This window comes from Setaria italica, chromosome III, assembly GCF_000263155.2.
Source record: "Setaria italica strain Yugu1 chromosome III, Setaria_italica_v2.0, whole genome shotgun sequence".
Lineage (NCBI taxonomy): Eukaryota > Viridiplantae > Streptophyta > Magnoliopsida > Poales > Poaceae > Setaria > Setaria italica.
The window spans coordinates 49,883,832-49,908,340 of NC_028452.1; the positions used below are offsets into that span (position 1 = coordinate 49,883,832).

General features: G+C 47.0%; 5 protein-coding genes across 6 annotated transcripts; 3 read left to right on the forward strand and 2 right to left on the reverse strand.

The window, feature by feature from the left end:
- Nucleotides 1-270: 270 nt before the first annotated feature.
- Nucleotides 271-1,783, forward strand: LOC101761204. Its single transcript, XM_004963204.2, has one exon. It carries the CDS (start codon nt 471-473, stop codon nt 1,545-1,547), a length of 1,077 nt encoding a protein of 358 aa, XP_004963261.1. The 5' UTR covers nt 271-470; the 3' UTR covers nt 1,548-1,783.
- Nucleotides 1,784-3,395: 1,612 nt separating this feature from the next.
- LOC101761592 (dihydroceramide fatty acyl 2-hydroxylase FAH1) lies at nt 3,396-7,454 on the forward strand. 2 transcript variants are annotated; one of them, XM_004963205.3, is made up of 9 exons: nt 3,396-3,623; nt 4,165-4,338; nt 5,292-5,361; nt 5,862-5,954; nt 6,033-6,229; nt 6,310-6,415; nt 6,662-6,808; nt 6,888-7,044; nt 7,135-7,454. In XM_004963205.3, the coding sequence occupies exons 2-8, from the start codon at nt 4,328-4,330 to the stop codon at nt 7,005-7,007; spliced, it is 744 nt and encodes a 247-aa protein (XP_004963262.1). In that variant the 5' UTR covers nt 3,396-3,623; nt 4,165-4,327; the 3' UTR covers nt 7,008-7,044; nt 7,135-7,454. The 2 variants fall into 2 exon arrangements, with proteins under 2 accessions (XP_004963262.1, XP_004963263.1); XM_004963206.3 differs by lacking the exon at nt 4,165-4,338 and having other exon boundaries at nt 3,397-3,623.
- Nucleotides 7,455-11,268: 3,814 nt separating this feature from the next.
- LOC101762279 (thaumatin-like pathogenesis-related protein 4) lies at nt 11,269-11,894 on the reverse strand. Its single transcript, XM_004963207.1, has one exon. The coding sequence runs from the start codon at nt 11,892-11,894 to the stop codon at nt 11,301-11,303; it is 594 nt and encodes a 197-aa protein (XP_004963264.1). The 3' UTR covers nt 11,269-11,300.
- Nucleotides 11,895-16,808: 4,914 nt separating this feature from the next.
- Nucleotides 16,809-17,937, forward strand: LOC101757170 (F-box/kelch-repeat protein At3g23880). The gene is made up of 2 exons (XM_004964165.1): nt 16,809-17,417; nt 17,491-17,937. Exons 1-2 carry the CDS (start codon nt 16,809-16,811, stop codon nt 17,935-17,937), a joined length of 1,056 nt encoding a protein of 351 aa, XP_004964222.1.
- A 1,893-nt stretch (nt 17,938-19,830) lies between these two features.
- Nucleotides 19,831-20,591, reverse strand: LOC101762680 (thaumatin-like protein). Its single transcript, XM_004963208.2, has one exon. The coding sequence runs from the start codon at nt 20,555-20,557 to the stop codon at nt 20,006-20,008; it is 552 nt and encodes a 183-aa protein (XP_004963265.1). The 5' UTR covers nt 20,558-20,591; the 3' UTR covers nt 19,831-20,005.
- Between the last annotated feature and the right edge of the window lie 3,918 nt (nt 20,592-24,509).

A 24,509-nucleotide genomic window follows, 5' to 3' on the forward strand; every position in this document is an offset into this window, starting at 1 on the left:
GATGAGGTTTATTAGGAGGTAAAAGAACACTCTTTGTGGGATAAAATTTAGAGTCTAAATGGACACTCTTTGTGGGATCGAGGGAGTACATTACTACCCTTTGCAAACACTCTATTTTGACCACAAAATCAGCAGAAAAGTGTTCAATTATTCCTATCTAAATTAAATCCATATACCCCCATTCAGCCATTCTCACCTTTCTCTTCACATGACCATCTGATCATCTCTCCATTTGCTACTACAGTACCATAATAAAAAAGGAACAATTTTCTTTTACATTCTTTAAAAAAACACTCCTTGATTTCTTCAGCTGGCGGCTCTCACAAACTCCAAAGGGGATCAACCAAGAAACGCTCAGCATAAAACACCCAAACCCAAACCTCCAAAAGCCATCGCCGCTGGGTCTCCCCTGCACCCTCACCAACCACGCGCCTCGCCTCCTATGCTCGCCGGCGTCGGCCGCCGCGGCGATGCCAACCACTACCAGCCCGCTGAAGCGCCCGTCCGCCGGCGGCCGCCTGCGCCGCCTCCTCGCCTCCCTCCGCCCGCCGGCCCGCGCGGGCCCGCTCCCCGTCCAGACCGGCTTCCCGACCTCCCTCGCCGACCTCGTCGTCAAGAACCATGGCCGCCTCAAGAAGCCCAGACGGCGCCACCGCGCAATCCCCGCGCCACCACCGGTGGCCGCCTCCGCCGCGGAGCTGGCGCCCCAGCAAAGGCGGGACCTTTCGGCGGCTCAGCAGGACGGGGCGGTGCCGGCACCGCCACCGTCCCGCCCCAAAGGCGCCGGCTTTACCGTCCGGCCGGAGCTCCTCGCGGTGGGTGGGGTCATGGCGCTCGCACTGCTGGTGATCTGGAGCAAGCGGCTGGTGGCCGCGGCGACGCTCGCGTCGGTGGCGCTGTTCTGGATCGAGTCCTTCAGGTCGCCCGCCTCCCGCCGGCGGCCGCGGCCGGAGACGACGGAGGAGGAGCTCGATTCGCAAGGCCGCGGCCTCGTGTCGCCGATCCGGGAGGCAGAGTCGCCGGCCGAGACGCCCAGGCCGAGCTGCGCCGCCGCGCCCGACACGGGGAGCGAGTTCTCCTCCCTCTGGGCCGCCGACACCACCGACGAGCTCGCCTGCGACGATCCGGGCTCCATCAGCCCCAGCAAGAGGAAGGAGAAGAGGAGGTCGCTGCGGAAGCTCCTCGCCAAGAAGCTGCAGAACGGCAAGAGAGGCAAGGATGGCATGGACTCCCGCCACGGCGGCGAGAGCGGGCACCCGGTTGCTGGCGAGGTCAGCGCCCCCGAGCCCGCGGTAGCAGCCGCCCCCGCCGAGGAGACGGTGGCGCCAGCGCCGGAAGCGGTCACCGACGATGGGCGCCACCGTCGGCAAGGGGGCGGTGCATTGCCTCTGGCCGCGTTCGTGCCGGTCATCCTCGCCGGGCTCGTGGCCGGGAAGCTCCCGGCGGTGGCGCTCACCGTGCTCTGCGCCGTGTTCTTCACCTCAGTGGAGAGAGCACCAGATGTATCTGTAGCTCAAGCGAGTGGCCATGGAAGTGATCCGAGGTAGCAGAAGCGTTCGGTCCGGAGTTCAGAGATCAGAGCCTCAGATTCCCCCGAAACCGAGGGAACCTTGCAGATTTTTCTTTCTTCATTCAGTTCGTTGTTGGTTGTAAATTAGCGCCAGAGGAGAGGACACAAGCAAGTGTACACATGTTCTTGGTTTCCTTTTTTTTTTGTCTGAACATTTGTAATTGCATTCCTTCTTGAATCCGAATAAGAAGTGAAATGACAAGAGAGAGAAAACTGGTGTCATGTTGTTCCTGGATGTGCTGAGTTCCCTGACGAAGCTCTGCTGTTAGATTGCAGAACAGATCAAGATGAGCTTTTGTACACACCTGAAAATCTGAAATCCATACGTCTCACGAGGATCTCGTGTGAGCTTGGCCATGGCGAAGCGACGGGAGCTGCCGCTTTCCTTGCCTGTCTGCTAGGGCATGTGATGTCGATGTTTTTTTATGCTCAACCAGTCACATAATAAAAAACTGAGAAATTGGTTGGAGATCTGCGAGAAATTGGTTAGCGATCTTGTCTCGAGAGACGACGCATGGAGAGGTTGTCAGAGACAGCGATTTGTTTATGAGGAGATTGTGATCCTGAGAAGTGAGAACAATCGATCAAAGAAGCTGTCTGCGTGTATGGCTGCTGTCAGTGGTTGGGTTTCAGGATTTCAGTCTCCCAGTCCCAGGTGAATGATTCTCATCTCTGAAGCAGCATGCTTGAAGGTTGATGCTTCTTCCGGGAAGTTGCCCTGTTCTGTTCAGTCTTGGGATCCTCGTGTCCCTGAACCTCGAGTTATCCCATGCAAACCATGCCGCTAGCACATGAACAACCAGATATAGAGTGTTTCTTTTCTTTGCTGATATTCAGAATCAGCGGGCACCTAATCCTCTGACCTTGCTTGTCCAGTTGTTGTCAGATAGGCGGACAAGGCAGTTGCTGCGACGCGTCGGCAGTTCAAGTTCAATCACCGCTGGGCCATTTCCATTTTCGGGGAGAAGGGCCGCCCCAACAGCACTTGCAGCACAAGGCGAGGCCCAGCCTAAACACTTCGAGCCCATGGGGCCCGCTACTCACTCGATCGTGCCATGGCCCATGGGTGACTGATTTTCTTTGGACGAAAAAAAAAGGAGAGAGCTGCTCTCCAACAACAACAAATGCAGGCGGCGCATGCGCGTGTCAATGTCAAACCTTGTTTTCGAAAAATGGATGCGCTTTGGAAGTTCTACCATCCATGTGTATGTTGTCTTTCTTGGACAGGAGCATGATGGGTTACTACTGATCGAGCACATGCAAAGTCCATGTTGGACAAGTGACGTGCGAACGCAACTGCAACATTTCTCAGTTCTTAAGTTTAAGACTTTGAAGTGAACTCCACGGAGGGATTTGCGCCGCCGCCGTTCGTCGAGGAGGGGGAGGAGATGGCGACGGAGAAGAGAAGGAGGAGGTTGCGGCTGAGTCAAAGGTCAGGTCGGGGGCGGGGGAAGTAAAGGAGAATGAGGGGGCAGAAGTGATATTTCACATGGGGTAAATACGCTAGTAGGTGGAAGTGTCGTGTCACGTAGGCAATTTTTGCACGTAGGCAATTTTTGCAAAGATGTTAGAATTCTTTCTTCACCGGTGGTAAAATTGTTATGTCATTCACAAAACTAACATTTGAAGAGTGGTAAAAAACTTAATATCCCGCTCTAATCGTGCTGAAAACCCTTTCACGATCCGTTTCACTGATAACCACCGTCATGTTTGTGAATTTGTTCATGGATATAAAACGAGGTTCTGGGGAGAATAAAACTGTAAAATCAGGGGGTGATCTATAAACAGACAGCAGCTAAGTAGTGGACTCGGTGTGTGGTGGCCGTCGCCGTCGTGTGTACAAAAGCCGGCGCCTTTGGCTTCCCCATCTCACACCGTTCCTCGCCCACCTCTCCGAGCTCCCAAACGCGAAGCAGCGGCGCCGGCGAGCGGGCGGGAGGCGAGGGGGTCTTTTCCCTTTCTCTTGCGCGCATCCCGTCCCGACAGCACGCGTCGTCCCTCTTCGTCCCAACCGCGGGCGTCGGCGGCGCCGGCATTCTTCTCCATTGCGCTGGTGAGTTGGCATCCGGGAACACCCTTCTCTCTCGCTCTCCATCCTCAATTTCTTCACTTGGAGCTCGGCTGGGTCTCCGTAGTCCGAGATCCATGCGAATTTGGCGGTTTAGATCCGTCCTGGGCGCCGCATTGACCGGCTGTGACCTCAGAGGCGGCGGCTTGGCCCAAGATTTGGGTCGATTCCCTCCTCTCTCTGTACATCTAGGGTGTAGTCATCTCTGATATTGAAATCCTGAACACAATGCTGGTTCTTCCGAGCCAAGGTCTTACGTTTGCAGCTTGGGCGTCATGAACTCTAGTTGAGTGTGCTAGGAGAAAAGAATCTAGGTGTGGAATAGCGTCTGATGTTTTTGAAAGTAGATGCTTGAGTTATTTTAATTTACAGTGGGGGGAAGGATCTGGAAAGCTTTGCTCCATTGCTCGCTTTCATTTAGAATGTCAACACGGCCAACTTTTGTTCATGGCATTTGTGCCTTGATTATGTATGTCATATCTTGAGATGCTTGATTTCACTTTTCTCTCTCTGTGAATTGATGCAGGGATCGCTTACGTCCCATTTTTAGTCTAAAGTGGTCATCCTAGCTGTTTTAACAGTTGATACAGGGATCACTTATGTCCCATGTTTAGTCTAAAGTGGTCAGTGGTCACCCATCAGTGGTTTAAGCCCCAGGCAGCACACAGCTTTTCTTGGATTCCGGTGGGATGCCCTACAGGTGGTTCTTAGCTGTGGTTCTTTTGGATTCTTTCTCAACTTGATCAGAATACAGTGTCAAATTGCACAGGAATATATAATGAACGATAGCTTGTGCCATGTGCTCTTGTCTGTGAAGTTGATTGTTTGGATTTGCTCTAGATATTTTGTCTGCACGGGCCAGGTCGTGAGTGCTGGACCGTCTGATTTTTCTGATTTGTGGTGCTCTGGTACACCTTGATATGCAGGCCTAAAATGGCCACAGAACATGGTTTTGGCCTTTTGGGGCCCAAGATCCTGATATAATAGTAATGCCAGGCGTCATGACCTCTTGCTGTTTGTTTAAGCAGTTGTGGGCCAAGAACCTTACTAAGAGCATCTCCAGTAGTCTCCCAATAAATGTTTCCCAATAACTAGTTAATAGGGATATCCTAATATCACTTTCATCGTTATTGTGAGAGTTGCTTTTGCAGTCTCTCAATAATCTCATCCCAATCCAACTACCGTATTGGGAGAGTCACAACTCCTACTTTATTTAGGGAGAGTTGGGGTTAATTATTGGGTTGTCCCAATAATTATTGGGAAAAGGGAAATGTAAAGGGAGACTGCTGGAGCACTATTTTCTTATCAATTCTCCCATTATGGTAGTTGGATTGGAGAAAGGGAGACTGTTGGAGATACTCTAAGCTAGTTAATATTGGATTATTGGGTACAGTATGAGGTTTCTGGGTTCAAATCATGACATAGATGTGGAAGTATGGTGGTCTGGAATCACTTGGGTGTCAATTACACTGCAAAATTTGGGCAAAGTACCCACCACTAAAATAGCTGGCACTAGTTTCACGAGTAGTGTCATTTGTCAGGTTCTTCCATTCTTGGGCAATTGGGCTCAAACATATTTCCTGTTACTATTTTATCCAAATTTATTGAATTTTGAATGCAACACACTTACGCTTTACCTTTTGATAATCACAGCTATCATTGTTCCAAGAAAATGGTTGCAGCAGCCTTTACAGTGGATTTGGACAAGCCTCTTGTATTCCAGGTAGCATAACTCTACCTTCCTTAAAGTTTTATTTGAATGTAAATTTGATCTTTGTCATGTTACAATTAAGTCTTGCAGTACACACACACACACACACCCCCCTGATTTTTGACTCACCAGCAGTATACCTTATATCAAAACTTTGTTATATGGATGGGTTTCCCATGAAACGGATAATCTTTAGTCAGCTGTCTAGAGTACATATGACTAAGAGTTCGGTTGTTACCAGTATTATTGGTTACTAACTTTCGATGTCTATTATCTGTTTCTCATGTTGATACATATAAAATACATATTAGAATTTTGCAATTATTTTACATGGCTGAAAATATGATTCATTTAATTTCGTTGAGGTCACTACTATGCGCACAGCACACCTTACAGTTGTCACTCTTGAAATCTTGATTCATGCAGTCTTTCCCAATGCACCGTTTTTTTATAGGTGATGGGATGCCTATAAAAATTCTGGTCTTTGACGATTACTTTTCTGAAATTCTTAGGTTGGTCATCTAGAGGAGCAGTATCAGGAATGGGTTCACCAGCCGATTGTTAGCAAGGAAGGCCCACGATTTTTCCAAAATGATGTACTGGAGGTAATATATTCTATTTATTGCACTGTGTAGCGTCTGAAAGCCTGAATACTGTGTTCTGATGAATGGCTCATTGCTCAGTTCTTAACACGCACAAAATGGTGGGCAGTTCCTCTTATCTGGTTGCCTGTTGTCTGTTGGTGCCTGAGTACTTCTATCCAGATGGGCCATACAATAACAGAAGTAGCTATGATGGTTGTGTTTGGGATATGTCTTTGGACACTGATTGAATATGTGTTGCACCGATTCTTGTTCCACATAAAAACCAAAAGTTACTGGTAAGTTGTGCCAGTGATTGTTCTAGTCGAACTAGATGAGTTGAACATCTTTCTTATCACTGCCACTTGATGTGTGCCAGGGGGAACACAGCGCATTATCTTCTTCATGGATGCCATCACAAGCATCCTATGGATGGACTTCGACTTGTCTTTCCACCTGCTGCAGCAGCTATTTTGTGCTTTCCGGTAAATGAAATTCCCCATGTATTACATATCGGGGCAACAATGGATGTTTACGGACTTATTGGCCACAAAACGATGAAATAAATTTCTGCATTTGTTATAGCTTCCATTCTAGTCCTTTCTCTATGCTTTGTTTAACTGACCTGTTGGTGCATGAAAACTGTTAGATTCAGGGTTTCCTTTAACTTTGGTAACTTTTATTTGGGCATTGATGATTTTTTAATATTTTTTCCTGAACTGTTTATCTAGTTCTGGAACCTGATCAAGCTATTTTCGACTCCCTCTACCACTCCTGGCATTTTTGGAGGCGGCCTTTTGGGTTATGTGATCTATGATTGCACACATTACTACTTGCATCATGGCCAGCCATCATCAGATCCTGCAAAACATCTCAAGGTTCTTACTTCATTCTGAATTCTGAAGCTTATCCAACCTCTCCGTCTCATGGCACACTTAACTTTCTGCTGTACCTCAGAAATACCATCTGAACCATCACTTCAGAATTCAAACCAAGGGATTTGGAATTACTTCGACCCTGTGGGATCATGTATTTGGCACATTGCCATCAACAAAAAGTGTTGACAAGAGCACTTGATTTCAACTGAATCTTCTGCCTTGCAAAGCATATTGAGGTAAGGCTTGCTCGCATTGTTAGGCCCTTTTTCCTTTTCCATCATAATAGACTTGTGTCTTAATGAGGACTGATAAATCATCACTTGCAGAGTCGTCATGATTGGCAGTGGAGTGCTGGAGGAGCAACTATTATTCAGTTATTGATTCTTCTAGGCTGAATCACCAGTTGCAGGCTCACAGACGTCACTGAAGAACAATTTCATTTCTAGTCCAGTCCATCAGCGATCATTGAGATTATGTCTGTAATATCTGTTGTTAGATTACCATGTATGTACAGAGTTTTCTAGTATAGCCTCTGCAATCCCTTTTGGTAGCCACAGTTATATATCTACATTATTTTGAGACAAGTAATTTATTAAATATTGAACTTTTATCAGCGCAATGAACTTGTTGAGTTTTGGTAGTGCGACGAACTTGAGTTTTGTCGAGTCAATATGCGATACTATTACTTCCTCCTTTTGCCACAAAAGGTTGCCTTAATAAGCTATAAAGGTAGTCATAACCAGTTACACAACTGCATAAGTGAATCAAACAAAAGATGATGCGTCAGCCCCTCTTGCCGTCGGGCAGAAGACGACGTGGTAGTCGCTGCCGGCCGCGCACGTGCGGACCTTAGGCTCGTCGGGGCTGCGGCTGGCGTCGGCGCTCGCCGGTTCCCTGCACCGGAGGACGTCGCCGGCGCCGCACATGAAGTCCATGGGGACGTTGAACCCGTACGCCACTGTTACGTTCGCACTAGGATAGAAATGGAATCTGAGGTAGATAGCAAGAATGAAAGGTCGAATTCAGAAAAGCATGTTCGCGTCGCTAGGAAGACGACGAACGATTCAGAGTTCAGTTTTTGTTCTTCTCTGCTTCGTTACAAAGAGATGGCGGTGGTTAAGTACTCCCACCGTCAGAGCTCCAGCCAGTGCAGCCACACGGGCTTATCGCACTACTGGGCTCCATTTTCACACACGGCCTAGCCCACACTCACTCTACCGCCGGCCCGCGCACCAGTCTCTTCGCGTGTCGCTCCTGCAGACGACGCAGCCTCTTGGTAGCCTTCTTGGTCATGACTGCCACCGAGATACCGTACATGCCCATCCGGCTCCGGGTGCCATCGCTGGCGGGGTTCCCCGGCAGCATGCAGCGCAGGGCGCCCGCGCAGTCGCCGGTGGCCACACCCTGGCCTCTGGGCCACTGGCCTGGGACGGCGCTCCCTGCCGCCGGTCGGCCCAGTGGGCGGACGGTATTTGAGTTACCGTGTCCGGGGTGGACGGTATTTCTGAGAGCCATCTGATCCATGACTCCTCAGCGGTCCAGCGAGATCGGCCGTCCATCCATAACTCCTAGACTGCCCCGGGCTGAGCCGGGCGCCCCCGCCGGCCGGGATGGCGTCCGGCCACACCGGGAAGCGGCACAGGTTATTAGTAATGTGGAAGGTGGCGCCGCCGGTCCTGCCGGCGGTACGGTGAGGGCCACACGACCGCCATCAGGAAGAAGAAGACGGCTGGCCGCCGGGAGCCGGCCACCGGAGACAGGGGCGAAGCTACGTTGAGCTATGTGCACCAGGGTGAAGCAAAATTTACTACTAGTTTACTCAATTTTACCATGTAAGTTGCACTAGATTTCTTCTACACAAAGAAGGGTGCACCAGGGTTATTTCGAACCTAGCTTTGCCCGGAGACGCCATCATTGGCGTAGCGCGTGCGGTGGTTGTGTACGCTCTGAGTGTGTGTGATTGGCTTAGAGCGTAGAAAGATCGATCATGCGTATACAGAGGTTAGGGCGGAGAGATTACTAGCTTACTGTTCACCAGGGCATGTTAGAAATAACCCATCACTTTGCAACTGCTAGCCACATTACATCAGTATTACAAGGTTCTTGCCGTGTTAAAATTGCTTTGGTTGGCATGCATTTGGCAGTCAAGGGAGCATGCATTCGCCGGTCGCGCACCGCCCGTGGTCGCCGGTGAAAGTGGCAGCTGGCAGCCGGCGCGCCCCCAGATCCTGCCGGACTTGGTACCCGCGGGAGCCGTGAAGACCCACGTCTCGCTGGGGTTCAGCTGAGTGCCGCCGCCGCTCGGGATAGCGGCCAGCCACACCGTGAAGTGAAGGGGCACATGTTGGTGACGCGGAAGGTGTCCGCGCTGGCCCCGCCGCAGGCGGCGGCGAGGGCGACGACCACCAGGAGGAGGAAGACGGCTGCCGGCTTGAACCCCATTGGTGCCCTGCAGGCTTAGAACAGGGCATGCGATGCCTGTATATATATAGAAGGTCGCTCAGGGGCAGGGTGAGATTACAAAGATGCCCTCAAGTCATCAAATGCTGATAATGTTGGAAGACTAGCTGTTCATCAGGGCATGTTTGGGATTTGGGAAACTGTTCATCATGGTTCATACATGAACTTAAAGAGTTAAGGCTTCAGAATTCTGCCTGCATTGGAAATGGCTTTCTAATCCTGGTACAAGAAATAATCACTTATTCTGCAACTGCCCACCACAAGCTTTGGTTTAATTTGGAAATGTATTTGGCATACATGGGAGCATGCAGTTGCTGCTTGTTCAACCAATAATAGGAAGAACTTCAGCTAAGGTTGCTTAGATGAATGGTGTGTAACGTACCTTTTGTACAGAAGAAATATTCCACTCTGTTGAGAGAATTAAAAACAATTTAATTGGAGATGCGAGGAGTCAAACATCATATACCGATAAACAGAGGTGGGTAATTTATGTAAAGAATTAAGAGTTGCTCTAGATTATCTTTCATAATGGTAGGTGTGGAAATAGAATATAGTCAATGGCTATATATTATTGTCAGTGATAATTCGAGTATATCGATTGATAGCCAGATGCTTATGTTTTTTAAGAAGTTTTATGGTTTATCTATTTTTCTAGTGTGACTTGTTAGAATTAGTCTAGAGGCTCCAAAACAAAATTTCTCTAATTAGTAAGCTAAAATCCTGATTTTTATCAGGTTATATTAAGAAGCAATGAAAGGATTTAGTTGGAGATGCGAGGAGTCAAACCTCGATCCGCTTACTATGCCTAGTATTGTAATGTCTGATGCTAGATTGCCATGTATGTGCTATAGCCTCTGCAATCGGCTGTTTGTAGCCACAGATATATATCTACATAATTTTGAGATAAGTAATTGCTTAACAGATTGAACTTTTCTCAGTTCAGTGATCTTGAGTTTTGTTGTGTGAACATGCGATGCCATTATCTCCGCCTTTTCCCGCTTCCAACAAGCTATAGACACAACTGGCAATCTGGCATACGTGAACCAAACAAAAGATGACGCCTTGCACTCTATACTGAAAAAATTGGTAGTCATGAAAAAAATTGAATTTCTACACAGGAGGGCTGTTTCGCCATAATTGGGATGAAGCGTTTGATCTTATCAACTTACATGTTCTAGCATTCAGACGGGTACACTTATGTGCTCATCGTTTGTCAGTAAAAGTAGAACTCTGGGCACTCGAACATAATGCTACCTGTAAATTTTTTTAATTTTTAAATAAATTTTCGTACAGCAATTACAAAAATATTCTTCGAATCTAGGAAATTTCAGAAATATATCACTGTCCCGCCACTCGGTACAATAGTAGTTAAGGTTTAAAAAAGTTGAGTACAAGCTAACCTGTTACTGCACGGAAATTCGATAGATTTGTAGAATTCATGGAAAAATATATTTAACTCCATTTGGCATGAAATTAACAAACTTCGCTAATTCCATAACATTGTTAGGTTCATAATTTGGGTTTGTCCAATATGAACAGAGATATGGTAGATGAAAGGAAACCTCATCACCCAGCTGCTTTCTTTATCGATCCTGTAAAACATTCACAGTATCGACAAACACGTCAGTTAGTCGTAATTGGTACACCTCCTCAAGCAAAAATTTTACATGTAGTATTTGGGAAGTTTGTGTTTGGACGAGTGCTATCAACTATTTCTTTAGTTCGAAGTTTAGTTCCTGTCATATCGAATGTTTAGATACTAATTAAAGTATTAAATATATGTTAATTATAAAAACAATTGTACTTCAATCATTTCGATTTATTTGTTCGAGGACTAATTAGGCTTAATAGATTCGTCTCGCAAATTAGCCTCCATATGTGCAATTAATTTTGTAATTAATCTATATTTAATACTTCTAATTAGTAATTAGTATGTTGTGCACTGAATCTATCATGCATGAACAATCACAATTTTCACTCAACTTTATTCATCCGTGAAAACCATCGCAATCGGAGTAGATAATGGCGCAAGTCACTCATTTGGGCAGAAGACGACGAAGTACCGGTGGTTGTGGTACACCCGGTCGGCCTTGCACGTGCGGACCTTCCCCTCGCCGGCGCGGTGGTTGGCGTCGGGGCACCCGGCGTCCTCGCACCGGATCGGGGCCGGGTCCTCGCCGGACCTGTCGTCGCACGTGAAGCTCATCGGCAGGTTGAACCCGTCGGCCACCGAGATGTCGTACAAGTCGTCCTCCGCGCCGCCGCCGCCGCCGAGCGTGAACTCGGCCAGCGTCGCCGCCGGGGGGTTCTCCGGGACCTCGCAGCGCAGGGCGCCGGCGCAGTCGCCGGTGGCGCACTGCCCGTGGTCGCCGGTGAAGTGGCAGCCGGTGCGCCCCCAGATCCTGCCGTCTTTGGTCCCCGGCGGCACCCTGAAGAGCCATACCTGGCCGGGGTTCAGCACGCCGGTGCTGCCGCCGCTCGGGATGGCGGCTGGCCACACCGGGAAGGGGCACATGTTGGTGACGAGGAAGGTGGCCGCGCTGGCCCCGCCGGCGCCGGCAGCGAGGGCGACGACCACCAGGAGGAGGAAGACGGCTGGCTTGGAGCCGGCCGCCGGAGACCCCATTGGCGTTGCACACTTGTATGTGTGCTAGAGGCAGGCTTAGAATTGAAAGAAGGCACACGCGATGCCTGTATACATAGAAGGTCACTCACTCAGGGCAGGGGGAGATTACAGAAATGCCCGCGAGTCACCAAATGCTAGTAATCTTGGCAGACTAGCTGTTCATCAGGGTGATTTGGGAAGCTGTTACGAATGTGAATGGTTCATGCACACGTAGCTAGCTTAAGGGTTAAGGGTTCAGGATCCAGATGAAGCTGTGGTTGTTTTGGATCAGCGTCTTTCAGATTCAGAAGCTAGGTTGCTTGGATTGGAAATGACTTTCTAATCCTGCTAGCTGCCATGCTCAGATATGAGATGGCCTCTCTAGTCTAGTGGAAGAGATACCATCACTCAATTTGCAACTGCTCGCCAGAAGTGCATATGCAGAGATCACCATCACGATGCTATCTTGTACATTTGTGGTTCTTGCCTTGTTAATGAAGCTTTGGTTATTGGGAATGTATATGGCAGACATGGGAGCATGCTGTTGCTGCTTGTTCAACCAACAATAGGGAGACTTCGACTATAAGGTTGCTTAGATGAATGGTGTATACATTTAATTTTCTACAAAAAAATAAGTATTTCTCTCTGTTGAGAGAAATTAAAAAAATTAATTGGAGATGCAAGGAGTCGAACCTTGCAGTAAGAAACAAATTAAAAAAATAAGTATTTCTCTCTCATATCGATAACTTTCTTCTAGTTGCAGTCATAAGTCACGATAATCTTCATAAAGGTGCTTTCAGTAATAACAGAGGCGAGTAATAATTTCCCGATCAGCATCTCGGTGCTAATATAATTAGCCAGGTGCTGACAAATGTTATGTCTAGAACTCCCGCGTACAAATAATGTGCTGATATATATAGGAGGCAAATAATGCAGTGGGGGCATAACAAGGGTTTAATGCCTTTTTATGCTTGAATCTTTGATATACTATAAAGATGAGGGATATATATTTGAGACGATAAATTCGGACGAGAGGTTACTATAATTTAGAGTCATGATATCTGAGGAACTAGTTATGGTTATACCGTAATCGATTTACTGTATATTAGTTGTGATGGACAGGCTGGTTAGATAGTGTGGTTATAGAATAAGCTATTCTATGGTCGGCCACTGAGTATACTCTTCCTGTACACACACATCTTATGGAACAGCCTAGATGCAATACCATTTATGAAGAAATCCTTGAGGTACTCAATGCCTTGCCTATTCAACATTGAATGTATCCGTTTCTAGCTTCATGGAATCCTCACCCATATATATATATATATATATATATATATATATATATATATATATATATATATATATATATATATATATATATATATATTCAAGATTACAAACCATGCTATTGCGATATGCAGACATTAATACATACAAGAACACCAATCATTTATTATACCATAGGCCATGCCTCTATATAAACACCATCAAATTAAGCAGAAGTACATATCCAAGTTGATTCCTTTTCTCCTGCCATGGCAACCACTAGAAGCGGCACAATGGGGTCTGGGTGCCTGGTAGCTGCTGCTATATGTATGCTAGTTGCGACAATATCTCTGACGTTCTTGTCCACAACCTATGCAGGTAATATAAGTACCTACTTTTGGGGGTGTTTGGTTTTTAAAAGCTTCTAAAATTCTTGTCACATCGAATGTTTAGATACTAATTAAAAGTTTTTAAACATAGACTAATTACAAAATCAATTGCATAGATGGAGGCTAATTTGCGAGACGAATCTATTAAGCCTAATTAGTCCATGATTTGACAATGTGATGCCACAGAAAACATGTGCTAATGATGGATTAATTAGGCTTAATAGATTCGTCTCGCGAATTAGCCTCTATCTGTATAATTAGTTTTATAATTATGATCCTCCTAATTAGCCTCATTAAATATCCAAACACCCACTTAGCTTGGTTGGCAATATTTGACTTGCCAAAATCGTCTAATTAACCAACAAATTTTGCAGGCGAGGTGCGCTGTGACATCCTACCGGATAAATGCAGCGAAAAAAATTGTAACTTCCTAGAATGCGGACGTTGGTACGGTAGCTACCACAAGCACTACGAAAAAGTATACTGCAAGGAGCCCCCTGTTCCCCATTTTAAAGACTTGTGTTGCTGCGAATTCGTTGTGCGTAACACGTACACACCACCAGGGAACCACCCAAGTACCCCAACCTCAAGTCATCATCCAAGTCTCGTGCCGCCGTTTAATTAAGTAGTAGTAATGCAGCTGTGCTACTGTGCGGAGAAAATCAAATAAATGATGTAATTGGTCTATTCTATTATTGTTATCATCATCATTATAATTATATTTTTGCTTTTATATACCTCTTGGGCCCACATGATTGCGAGAGAGTGCTGCCGCCAGCCACATGGCCGCCTCCTCTGCCGACGAAGGCCATTGACCCACTTCTTTTCCCGGTCACTCTCCTCTAAGAATTTTGTAGAAATAAATAATCAATCTAAAAATTTGCAGAAATAGACCCCACCGGCCGTCGGTAACTTCCCTCCTCTGAATAGTACACTTTCAAAAAATCATAACTAATTCATATGAATTTAGATGAAGATAAACTTTATATGAAAATTGTAGATCTCGACGAGATTTATAAATTTGTAGTTCAAATATTTTTAATTTGATGTCATCTTGGTGCTTAAATAATCGACACAAGTTTCAAATCTAAAATTCAAATTTTAGATCTGAAATTACAACTTTGTGGTTCAAACTTTTTTTCATTTGGTGTCATCTTCATACTCAAATAATTGACACAAGTTTCAGATCGAATATTTGAACACCAAGATGAAAAATAGTTTCTGATTGATTTTTTTACCCATCCGTCCATAGTTAGCATTTGTGTCCCAACATGGTTCACAGATTGCATTCTTTGGGTCTCGTTTGGCTTTTTATATGATTCTACGTAACTAAGTATAAAATGACAACATTACCAATTGCACTGGCTTCACGATAACACGATAAAAAATGTGGTGCACTACACGACACGATAAAAAACATCGCTCGCTAAGCAACATCATTTCGCCGTAGCAACGCACGTGCATTTTGCTAGTTGATATAATTAGAGATGCGAGGAGTCGAACCTCAATCCGCTTACAATGCCTGGCTTAGCACTCTACAATTGAGCTACATCCCCAACTACTCTTAACTTTAGCATTATATAAAATTTATGAGTTTTACCTGCACTTATTTTTTTGTAAGAATTTAATAATAAAGGAACATGTGTACGTACCCATGAATAGATGCACCTAGAATTTAATAAAATTCTAGGTGCTTTAACTAGTAGGAAAGTATTCTCACCACCAACGCTTTCATAATATGGTAGGTGCAGTTAGCTTTTAGAAAATAGAATAGATCTAACGACTATATATTATTGTTATTGTCAATGCTAATTTGAATATGGCGAATTGATGTTTTTTCTTAAGAGGTTTGATTTTATCCCATTTTCTAGTGCAACTTGTCAGAACTAATTTAGAGGCTCCAAATATAATAATACCTCTAATTAGTATACTATGATTCCCATTTTTATTGGTTTGGGAAACAAATTAAAAAATGATTTAACTGGAGATGCGAGGAGTTGAACCTAGATTTGCATACTACGCTTGGCTTAGCAGTTAGTGCTCTACCAGTTGAGCTACATCCCCAACTTTTATATTAACCAAAGCATTATACTAAAATTTTAATTTTGACCTGCAACTTACTTTTGTAAGAGTTGATAAAGGAACAATTGCACATGTCAATATGTCTTTTTCTCACCACGACCGCTTCCATAACATGGGTTGATTATAGATGGCCAAACGGACGGCCTAACCCGGCCTGGCACGAGCACGGTTCAGCCCAGCATGTTTAGGCTCGGCACGTTTAGGCCTGTACAGTAAACGTGCTGGGCCGTGCCGGCCCACATGCCGAAGAAGCAGCCCAGGCACGGCCCACTACCATCTTAGGCGGGCCATGCCAGCATGCTAGCTCAGCGGGCCTTAACGGGCTCGCCGTGCTCGTGCCAGCCCGCGGGCACGGCATCAACTTCCTCTCCACGTCTCCGCGGGCCTGCACCCGTTCTCTATCCGCCTTTTCGTCCTCCTCTAGCGCGACCTGTCGCAGGGCAGTCTCAGCGGGCGGTGGCACCTCCGCGGCGGTGGGGTGGGACCCAAGGGCGGCGGAGGCCATGCCGCGGAGCAGGGGCTGGCGGGCGTGGCACGTGCCTCACGGGAGAAGCGGTGCCCGGCGGCGGAGGGCGCGACATGCGAGGGGCCGGACGATTGAGCCGCCGGGGATAGGGGGAGGCGGTGGAGGGCGCGACGCGCGAGGGTGGGCCAGCCGGGCCGCCGGGGGTAGGGGGAGGCGCGGAGGGTGCTGGAGAAGTGGCGGAGGGGCGAGGGAGGCGGTGGCAGAATGGAGGATTGAGTGTAGGCCGGTAGGGTTTGGGTGTGTGAGGAGGACCATTTTTATATGCGGAGCGCGGTGGTCCGAGCGGGCCTTAACAGGCCGGGCCACCCACTTAATCCTTAGGGGCCAAATGAGCTAGACCATGCCGGGCTAGCACGTGGGCTGAGGCAACGGCTCAGGTACGGCCCGTGTTGTGGGTCAGGTTGGCACAGGAACGACGACTGCCATGCCGAACCGTGCCTGAACCGGGCCAAAATCCCATGCCGTGGGCTGGCCCACGGGCGTATGGTCATATGGCCAACTATAGGTTGGATGAAGGTATATATATAGGACCAAAACGTAGAGTCCGGTTGGATCATGCGCCAACCTTTTAATCGATCTAGGTCTAGTAGAGTCCGGTTGGATCATGCGCCAACCTTTTAATCGATCTAGGTCTAGGTATCGGCAACGCCGGCGGCGGCGCTTGTAAAGATGGACGCCGACGACGCTCCTCCTGTCGCCGACGGCAACTACGGCGTGCTGCCCGCGGACATGCTCTACTACATCTTACTCTGCCTACCGGCGAACCATCTCTGCCGCCTCCGCCTGGTGTGCCTCTCGTGGCGGTCGCTCACGTCCGACCCGCTCTTCGCCAGGGCGCACTCGTCGCGCCATCCGCACGTCGCCGCCCTTCACTGCTACCTCCAGGCGCTCGACGTCATGGACCTGCACGACAAGATCGTCGTCAGGAGGATATACCTCAGGCAGCCCAGCTTCTGCCTAGTCGCACAGCACAATCTGATCTGTGTTGGGTACACCCACGCCCACTACACAGCATGGCGACGCGGCGCCTGCGTGCTCAGCCTGCAGCAGGGCACTGGTTCAACCATCGCCGACTTAAGTATGGAGCACGACATGTCAGGCCGCTGCCGAATGCCGCCCACATTTAAGCTTGGGCATGTCCCCTCCACCGGAGAGTACAAGGTAATTCACCTGTACATGCCCATGGCGCCAGACAACTCCATGGCCATGGTGGACAGGTGCCATGTCATGACACTTGGTAGTGGCGACGGGAGGTGGAGGGAGATGCGAAAACCTCCGGTACCTACGTACTGCAAAGGATTCCTGCCGTGTAGCGGTTGTTTCTGGAGTTGCCTACTTCTTGGCGGATCAGTGCTGCTCCGACATGGAGCCCGATAGCATAGCCTCGTTCGACTTGGCTACCGAGGAGTGGAGATCAAGGATACTCCAAGGGCCTGTACAACCTAGCACCAAAGATGAGGTCCGGATGCTAGTCGAGCTGGGTGACTGCTTGGTCATGGTTCATCACAACCTTAAAGATTTGATCACGGATCTCTGGTTCATAGAGGACATGAACAAGTCGCTCTGGACCAAACGATGTTCCATACGGTGGGGGGCGACTCTTCTTGGTGTCAAACGCATTGAGCGTGTCCGGCCGCTAATGGTCTCAGATGATGGAAGGATAGTTTTCTGGATCCCTGCGGGAGCTGGGGTCATTGGAGCATATGATCCAAGAACAAGTACCTGGGTTGATCTGGCAAAAATGGGACATTATTTAACCGTCGCCACGCATCAGGGGATGAGTCTCTTATTGAGCTAGCCTTCAGCTACTTCCTCCGGCTTTAGGAAGCTATCTAGCTAGCTGCTTCTTTCCCTATTGCGTTGCACTGTTTTAATTAAGCACGTTGTTTTTAAGTGTGCAATTTTCTTTTTTCTTTTTAATTATTGGATCATGGATTCAGCATCAATCATCATATGATATGATCGAACCGGAGCTTTATACGGAGCGAGCATGTGTACTACTCGATCTATAGATGTTTCAACAAATTAATAACAATCTGTTTCTTTTTTCCTGCTTCCTTTTTCCGCCTTTATTTGATATATATCAACATATCAAAATTTCTAGTGTGAGACGATATATAACTGGCTCTCACTACGCCAGAAATGAATTTTACTGGCGGGTAAATATGTTGACTACTTAATCTAGCTAGCTATAGTAGCTCTCGTCAAGAAAAGAAAAATCAGATGGTTTGTTACGATTGTTTGTACCATTGTTTTACTTCACGCCCAGATATGAGTGAGATGAAGGTGGGCTACTCGATCCGGTGGAAGAACTCATCATCACTTGATGTGCAATGTTCGCCACAAGTACATGTATATAGGGATCGCCGTAATACCCATATTAGATGGTTCTTGCCGTATGAATGAGCTTCGGATGGAAATGTTTTTGTCAGACATGGGAGAATGCATCCAATTGCTTCTTACTTAGTACCCCCAAACTACAAAGAGCTTGCCATAACAATATGTATATAGCTACTCTCCAACTTTTGTTTAGCTTTGCAATATAATTAATTTAAAACTATTTTTCTTGTGCACTCATAAGTAATTAGTCATGATTATCGACAGCGGAAACCGTACTTTTGGATATGGCTTGATTGGTTTGTTGGTAAGGACGTAAGGTAGAATATTCATTGAATGTGTACGGGGTTCTCTACGAAAATGTTTCACTTGTGGCTTTTGCTCGTGCATCTATCTCTGGCTCCTCGTAGACATGCATGGACAAGTCGCTTTGGATCAAACGGTATACATGTACTCAATGATGAGGCACAACCTTTTGGGACGATCGCCCTCGATCGATATCAGTACCCATTGGTAGTTTTAGCCGATGGAAGGATATATATAGTTGTATATGGGTTGGGGGCCGGGGTGGGGATGATGATGATCCAAGAACATGCGTGCATGTGGGCTGATTCATGAAAATCACTGAAATCTAGTTTTAGCCTTTTACTTGTGTGTTCAAGTTCTTGAGAGCTGTGTAGAAATCACTGAAATCTGTACCTCCATGTGCTTTCTCCCATTGAGAACAATAATGTGGATCAAGTCCAGTTCATCAGCGATCATTCAAACAACATGTCTTGTTTCTCTTGTTACATTACCTCTGCATTTTTTTTAGAAAAGTAATTGCTTTGCAGTTTGAACTTTCCCCATTTCGATAGCTGAAGCAAAGTTTTATTAGGTGCTGACTGTTCCAGCTTCTGATCGATCGGAAGCTGTAGAGATATGACAATACAAGTTGTCGCAACTGGAAAGCACCAACCGAGCAAAAGATGAGGAACTGAAAATTTGCCAGTCTTAGCAAGAGTAGCTGTGCATTCTGAAGAGTGAAGCCACGATTGGAAGATTTTGTCGCTTGTGATCAACGACGGGAGGGTTAAGTACGTTGTTACTTATTTCAACAGGTATAGTTGCTGCACGCACGTTTTTGTTTCTCTGTGTAAAATTTATTTGGCAGCCGAATCAGTTAAGTCGTACTGGAACAAACAGAATTTAGTTTTAGACAACATTAGTTAGCATATGATAAAAATGCGAGTGATGATTCAGTGTTTCCAACAAATCTGTTCTTCTGTGAAATTGGATGTTCCTGAATCCAGCAAGTTATTGTCTTGGATAAATCTTTGCAATGACAATCTCTGATTCATTGACACAATGCTAACTACATCATCATTCACGACTGATATTTGATGTGGGTTTATCGTCGAACACACACAAAGATAGAGAACATTAGAGAACGAACACCTCATCATGCATATCACACAACTTTATTCATCCCCGAAAACATTGGCACTAGTACACCAGCTTAGTGTAAAGTTACCAGCAGCAGCAGTCACTCATGGGCAGAAGATTACTTGGTAGTCGCTGTTGCCCCTGCACGTGCGGACCCTCGCGTCGCCGGGGTGGCTGCCGTCGGCGCAGCCAGGGTCCCTGCACCGGACCGGGTCACCGCCGGCGGTGAGGCACTTCAAGTCCATGGGTACGTTGAAGCCGTCCACCACCGAGACGTCGTAGAAGTCCACGGCGCCGGCGTCGACGCCGCCGATGGTGAACTCCGCCAGGGTCGCCGGTGGCTTGCCGGAGAGGACGCAGCTCCTGGCGCCAGCGCAGTCGCCAGTGCTGCACCCGCCGTGGTCACCGGCGAAGTAGCAGCCCGTGCGCCCCCAGATCCTGCCGCCGGTGGTGCCGGCTGGTACCTGGACGAGCCACGTCTGGCCGGGGTTGAGCTGGGTGCCGCCGCCGGTCGGGATGGCGGCCGGCCACACAGGGAAGGGGCAGAGGTTGGTGACGTAGAAGGTGGCCGCGCCGGCACCGCCGGCGTTGAGGGCCAGAACGACCACCAGGAGGAGGAGGATGGCTGGCCGAGAGGTGGCCGCCGGAGACGCCATTGGTGCTGTGTTGATTCTGCTGTCTTTGCAAGTATTTGTGGTGTTCGAGCAAATGAGCAGGGCATGGATGCCTCTGTTTATATAGAGAGAAATGGAGACTGGACGGCCGGGGAGAGGCTATTACCTAGATGCCCATGATGTGTTTGTCATGGTTTAGATGCTAGAAGACTAGCTGTTCACCAGGGCAGGTTTGGGATTTCTGAAGGTGTTACACAAATATTTAAACACTAGCTTCTACTGGAAGTATCTTTCTAATCCTGGCGGCAGCTAGCACATAAGGATCAGTGGATCATCACCATCTCTGCAACTGCTTGCCACAAGTGTCTATAGAGATAACCATCATCTTGGAAGCTAGCTAGTTCCAATACCAGATGGTTGTTGCGACGATGTGAATGAATTCTGAATGAGCTAGTCTTGTTAGAAATGTATGTATTTGGCAGGCAGGAGAACATGCATGCATGCAGTTGCTGCTTATCCAACTAATAATAGCAGATGAATTTCGAGTAGAAGCTAGCATATGTAAGCATCAATCATGAACATTATAGGTTGTGTCATAAGGTTTCATCAGTCTTTTCTTCCGGTTGTTTTTGTTCTTATCTTTGAGCATGCTAATTGGTAGCTGTACTTACCGTCTGTGTGCAGATGTTTACAGGGATGAAATTCATTCAGGTGTTCTTGATGCCAATAGTGATGTAGAAAGGTAGTGATATATTCGATTGGTGGAGACTCGACGTTGATGATCTGGGCTTCTAATCATACAAGATTCGAATCCCTGTAACCGCTACACCACTGCTCCGTTGGTTATCAACCAAGCACAACTTGATTGACCTCACCGAGAAGGCTTTCCCTGCAAGCGAATCGAAGAACACAAGCAAGAAAGTATAAACACGCAATCTGATATTGCAAATATGAATGAAGTAAAGAAGGGTTCAAGCTCTCAATTTCGAAAGGACTAATCGACACAACCGAGGATAATAAGAACAGGGGTCCTGGATTACTGTAAAAGGACTTGTCGCCACAGTTACAATGAATCAATCTCAGTTTCTCAAAGGAAAATTAGAACTAAACAAAACCTAGGTTTCTAAGACGGTGGCTACTGAGTTTATATCAAAAGGGGCAAACTAGGGTTGGGGGCGGCTAGGGAGGGGGTGTAACACCCAAATTTTTAAAGAAATTAAATTCACTAAAATTTGCTCAATTAGGATGTCATTTAAATTTCTAGACATTTAATTTCATTTTTATCTAAATTAAATTAATTCATCATAGGAGTTATTTGTGCATTGTGCATTTATTTTGTTTGCTTCTGTTTGAATCACATTTGAATCTCAAATTCAATTTCCAATTTTCAAAACCTTTTCCTTTTCTCTTTTTCTTTTTCTTTTTCTTTTTCTTTCTTCTCTTGGGCCGCATTCTTCTCCTTCCCCTTCTTTCTTTTCTTTCAGCCCAGGGCCACTTTTTTGCTCCCTGCTCGGCCCACCTCTCCTTTCCTCCGCGGCCCGCAAAGCAGCGCCGGCCCGCTTCCTTCCGCCGGTCTGATGGGTGGGGCCCACCCGTCATCCCCATCCTCCGGCTGTATCCGGCCGGGACTTCTCCCCCGACCGCACCGGACTCCGCCGCCTCCCGCAACCGCCGCGCGCTTTCTCCGTGCGGAATCCGCCACCTACCCTTATCCCGCCGCCATCCGCCCCTATTTAAGCCGCCGCCCTCCCCCGGCCTCAAGCACCGAGCCCTCGCCCTCCAAACCCTAGCTAGCGCCAGCCACCCGAGCTCTCCCCCTGCGCCGCCGCAAATCCCCGCCAAAGGTGAGCTCCACCGCGCCCCTGGACCTCCCCATCAACTCAAATGAGTTCGCGGCGCTTTCCTCTTGCTTTTGGGGGTCTCCGCGGGCCAAACCGCCCACGGACGCGCCGTTTCATGTTTTTCCGGCACCCTCGCCGCCGCGCTACCGCCTACGATCGCGATCATCGGATTCAGATCCGATAGCCCGCAGCGGGTCAACTGGATCGCGTACCGGTCAACTGCGTCGCGCTGCTGCTCTTTTGCACTTAAGCCCTTGACTTTTTCGCGAATCAACCCGCAGTCCAATCTAGTTCAAAAGTATTTGTGTTTTGGTCCTATTTTCTTTCGGTTTAAACCCTGAGTTTCTCTAAAATCAACCCGCCATCCGTTTTGGTGTTTTTGCGCATTGAACCTTCAGTTTATATGCGTAATTACATATAAGTCCTCGGTTTTTCGCAGTTTGACCCTAGAAGTTTTGTTTTTCTCGCAGAAAAGCCCCTGGATCTTGTTTTAATCATATCTTTTGCATTTTAACTCTGTTTTTCACGTTCTTTATATCCACGTGTTCGTTTTAAAGCGTAGATCAATTTTACAAGCTTGTTTTCTCTGTTTAATTATGATTGGTGTACTGTTTTCTTACTTTGTGTCCATGTTTGCTTGTATGTGCTCGTGTGACGCGTGTAGACGTTCAACAGTTCGAGGGATTTGAAGATCAAGCCTTCGAGGAGTACGAACAGCAGGAGCAGGGCCAAGAAGGCAAGTCGTGTCCTTGATCACTACTTTTCAGTCCTATACACCTTTACTTTCTTGTACTCAACAATTATGCTATGCACATGTTAAGATTAAATTGATGGGTCCCAATTAAGGTTCACCTAGATTGAAATTACCTTTGCCTTGACCAACCGGGTTTACTTTTATGTTGGGTAGCTCATGCTTAGTGCTTACTTGGTATATGGTGGTTTAACTGAACTCAATGATTAATCTTGCTTTACTTTTGTTATACCTTTCATTAATACAAGATCACAAGTGTTTAATCGAAACATGGAGAACCACCTAGGAAAACAGTGCTACCACAAGACTAAATGGCTCTGGTCTTGTCGAATAATTAGAAACTCTAGTCTAGGGGTAATTTTACCGAAAGGGCAAGAGGGGAGGCGTTGATGGGATATAGCACTCGCTCTCTGGGGAAGTGGGTTTTGCTAAGACACTACACCCACTAGGGGACTATTATGTTCTGCTTTGACCTGAAACCTTAGCGGGTTACTACTTGCTAGCGAATCTTTGTAAAGGCCTCGTAGCGTCCCTATGCAATCACACCTCGGAAGTGTGGTATGGTGCCTTGCAAACAACGCATGGTTAGGTCCAAAGTTCTTTTGAACTTTTACGCAACTTGTGGGTAAAAATATGCCACCTCTGCAGAGTGTAAAACTGATCGATCAGCTATGCTCACGGTTAAGAGCGGCCTGGACCCTCACATGATAACGCTATCGAAAGATGGATTTAAATTGTTGTCATTTCATTTATGGTTATGTTATTACTTTATTCATGTTCTTGTTTAATTTCGAGTGGTATGAACTTATACTTAGTTAATTGCTAATAAAATTTGACCAACTTAATTAAAAGCTGATGCTCATTAAACCTTAGCCATACCTTGATTGGCCTTACACTACACTATTTCCCACGACTTGTTGAGTACCAACCATAAGTGTACTCACCCTTGCAAAACCGCTGTTCAGACCAAGATAATCCGGTGGAGTACTTTGACGATTTTGAGGAGTTCTATGCGTACGGTTCATCAGTTAGCTGCCTATGGAGTCATTGCTACCTTTGGAGTTCCGCTGCATAATAATTAGACTTTGTGGTTTATTTGAGACTTTCGGTCATGTAATAAAGTTTAATACTCTCTCTATTCGCTTTAGCACTATCTTTGTTATTCACTTATATCATACATGTGTGTAACTTGATCCTGGCGCACATGTATTGAATGCACTCGGTTTTGTCCTTAAAATCAGGTGTGATAGGGGGCGCTCTCAACTTGGGCTTAAGGCTCGACACGATACAAGGCCAAGTTGGCCCAAAACTGGTGATGTAGCACCTTGTCGTGGTCATATAGAATGATCCACGAACCTTCTGGAGGTAGTACCATAAGCAAAAGAATGGCGTCGTCGTCCCC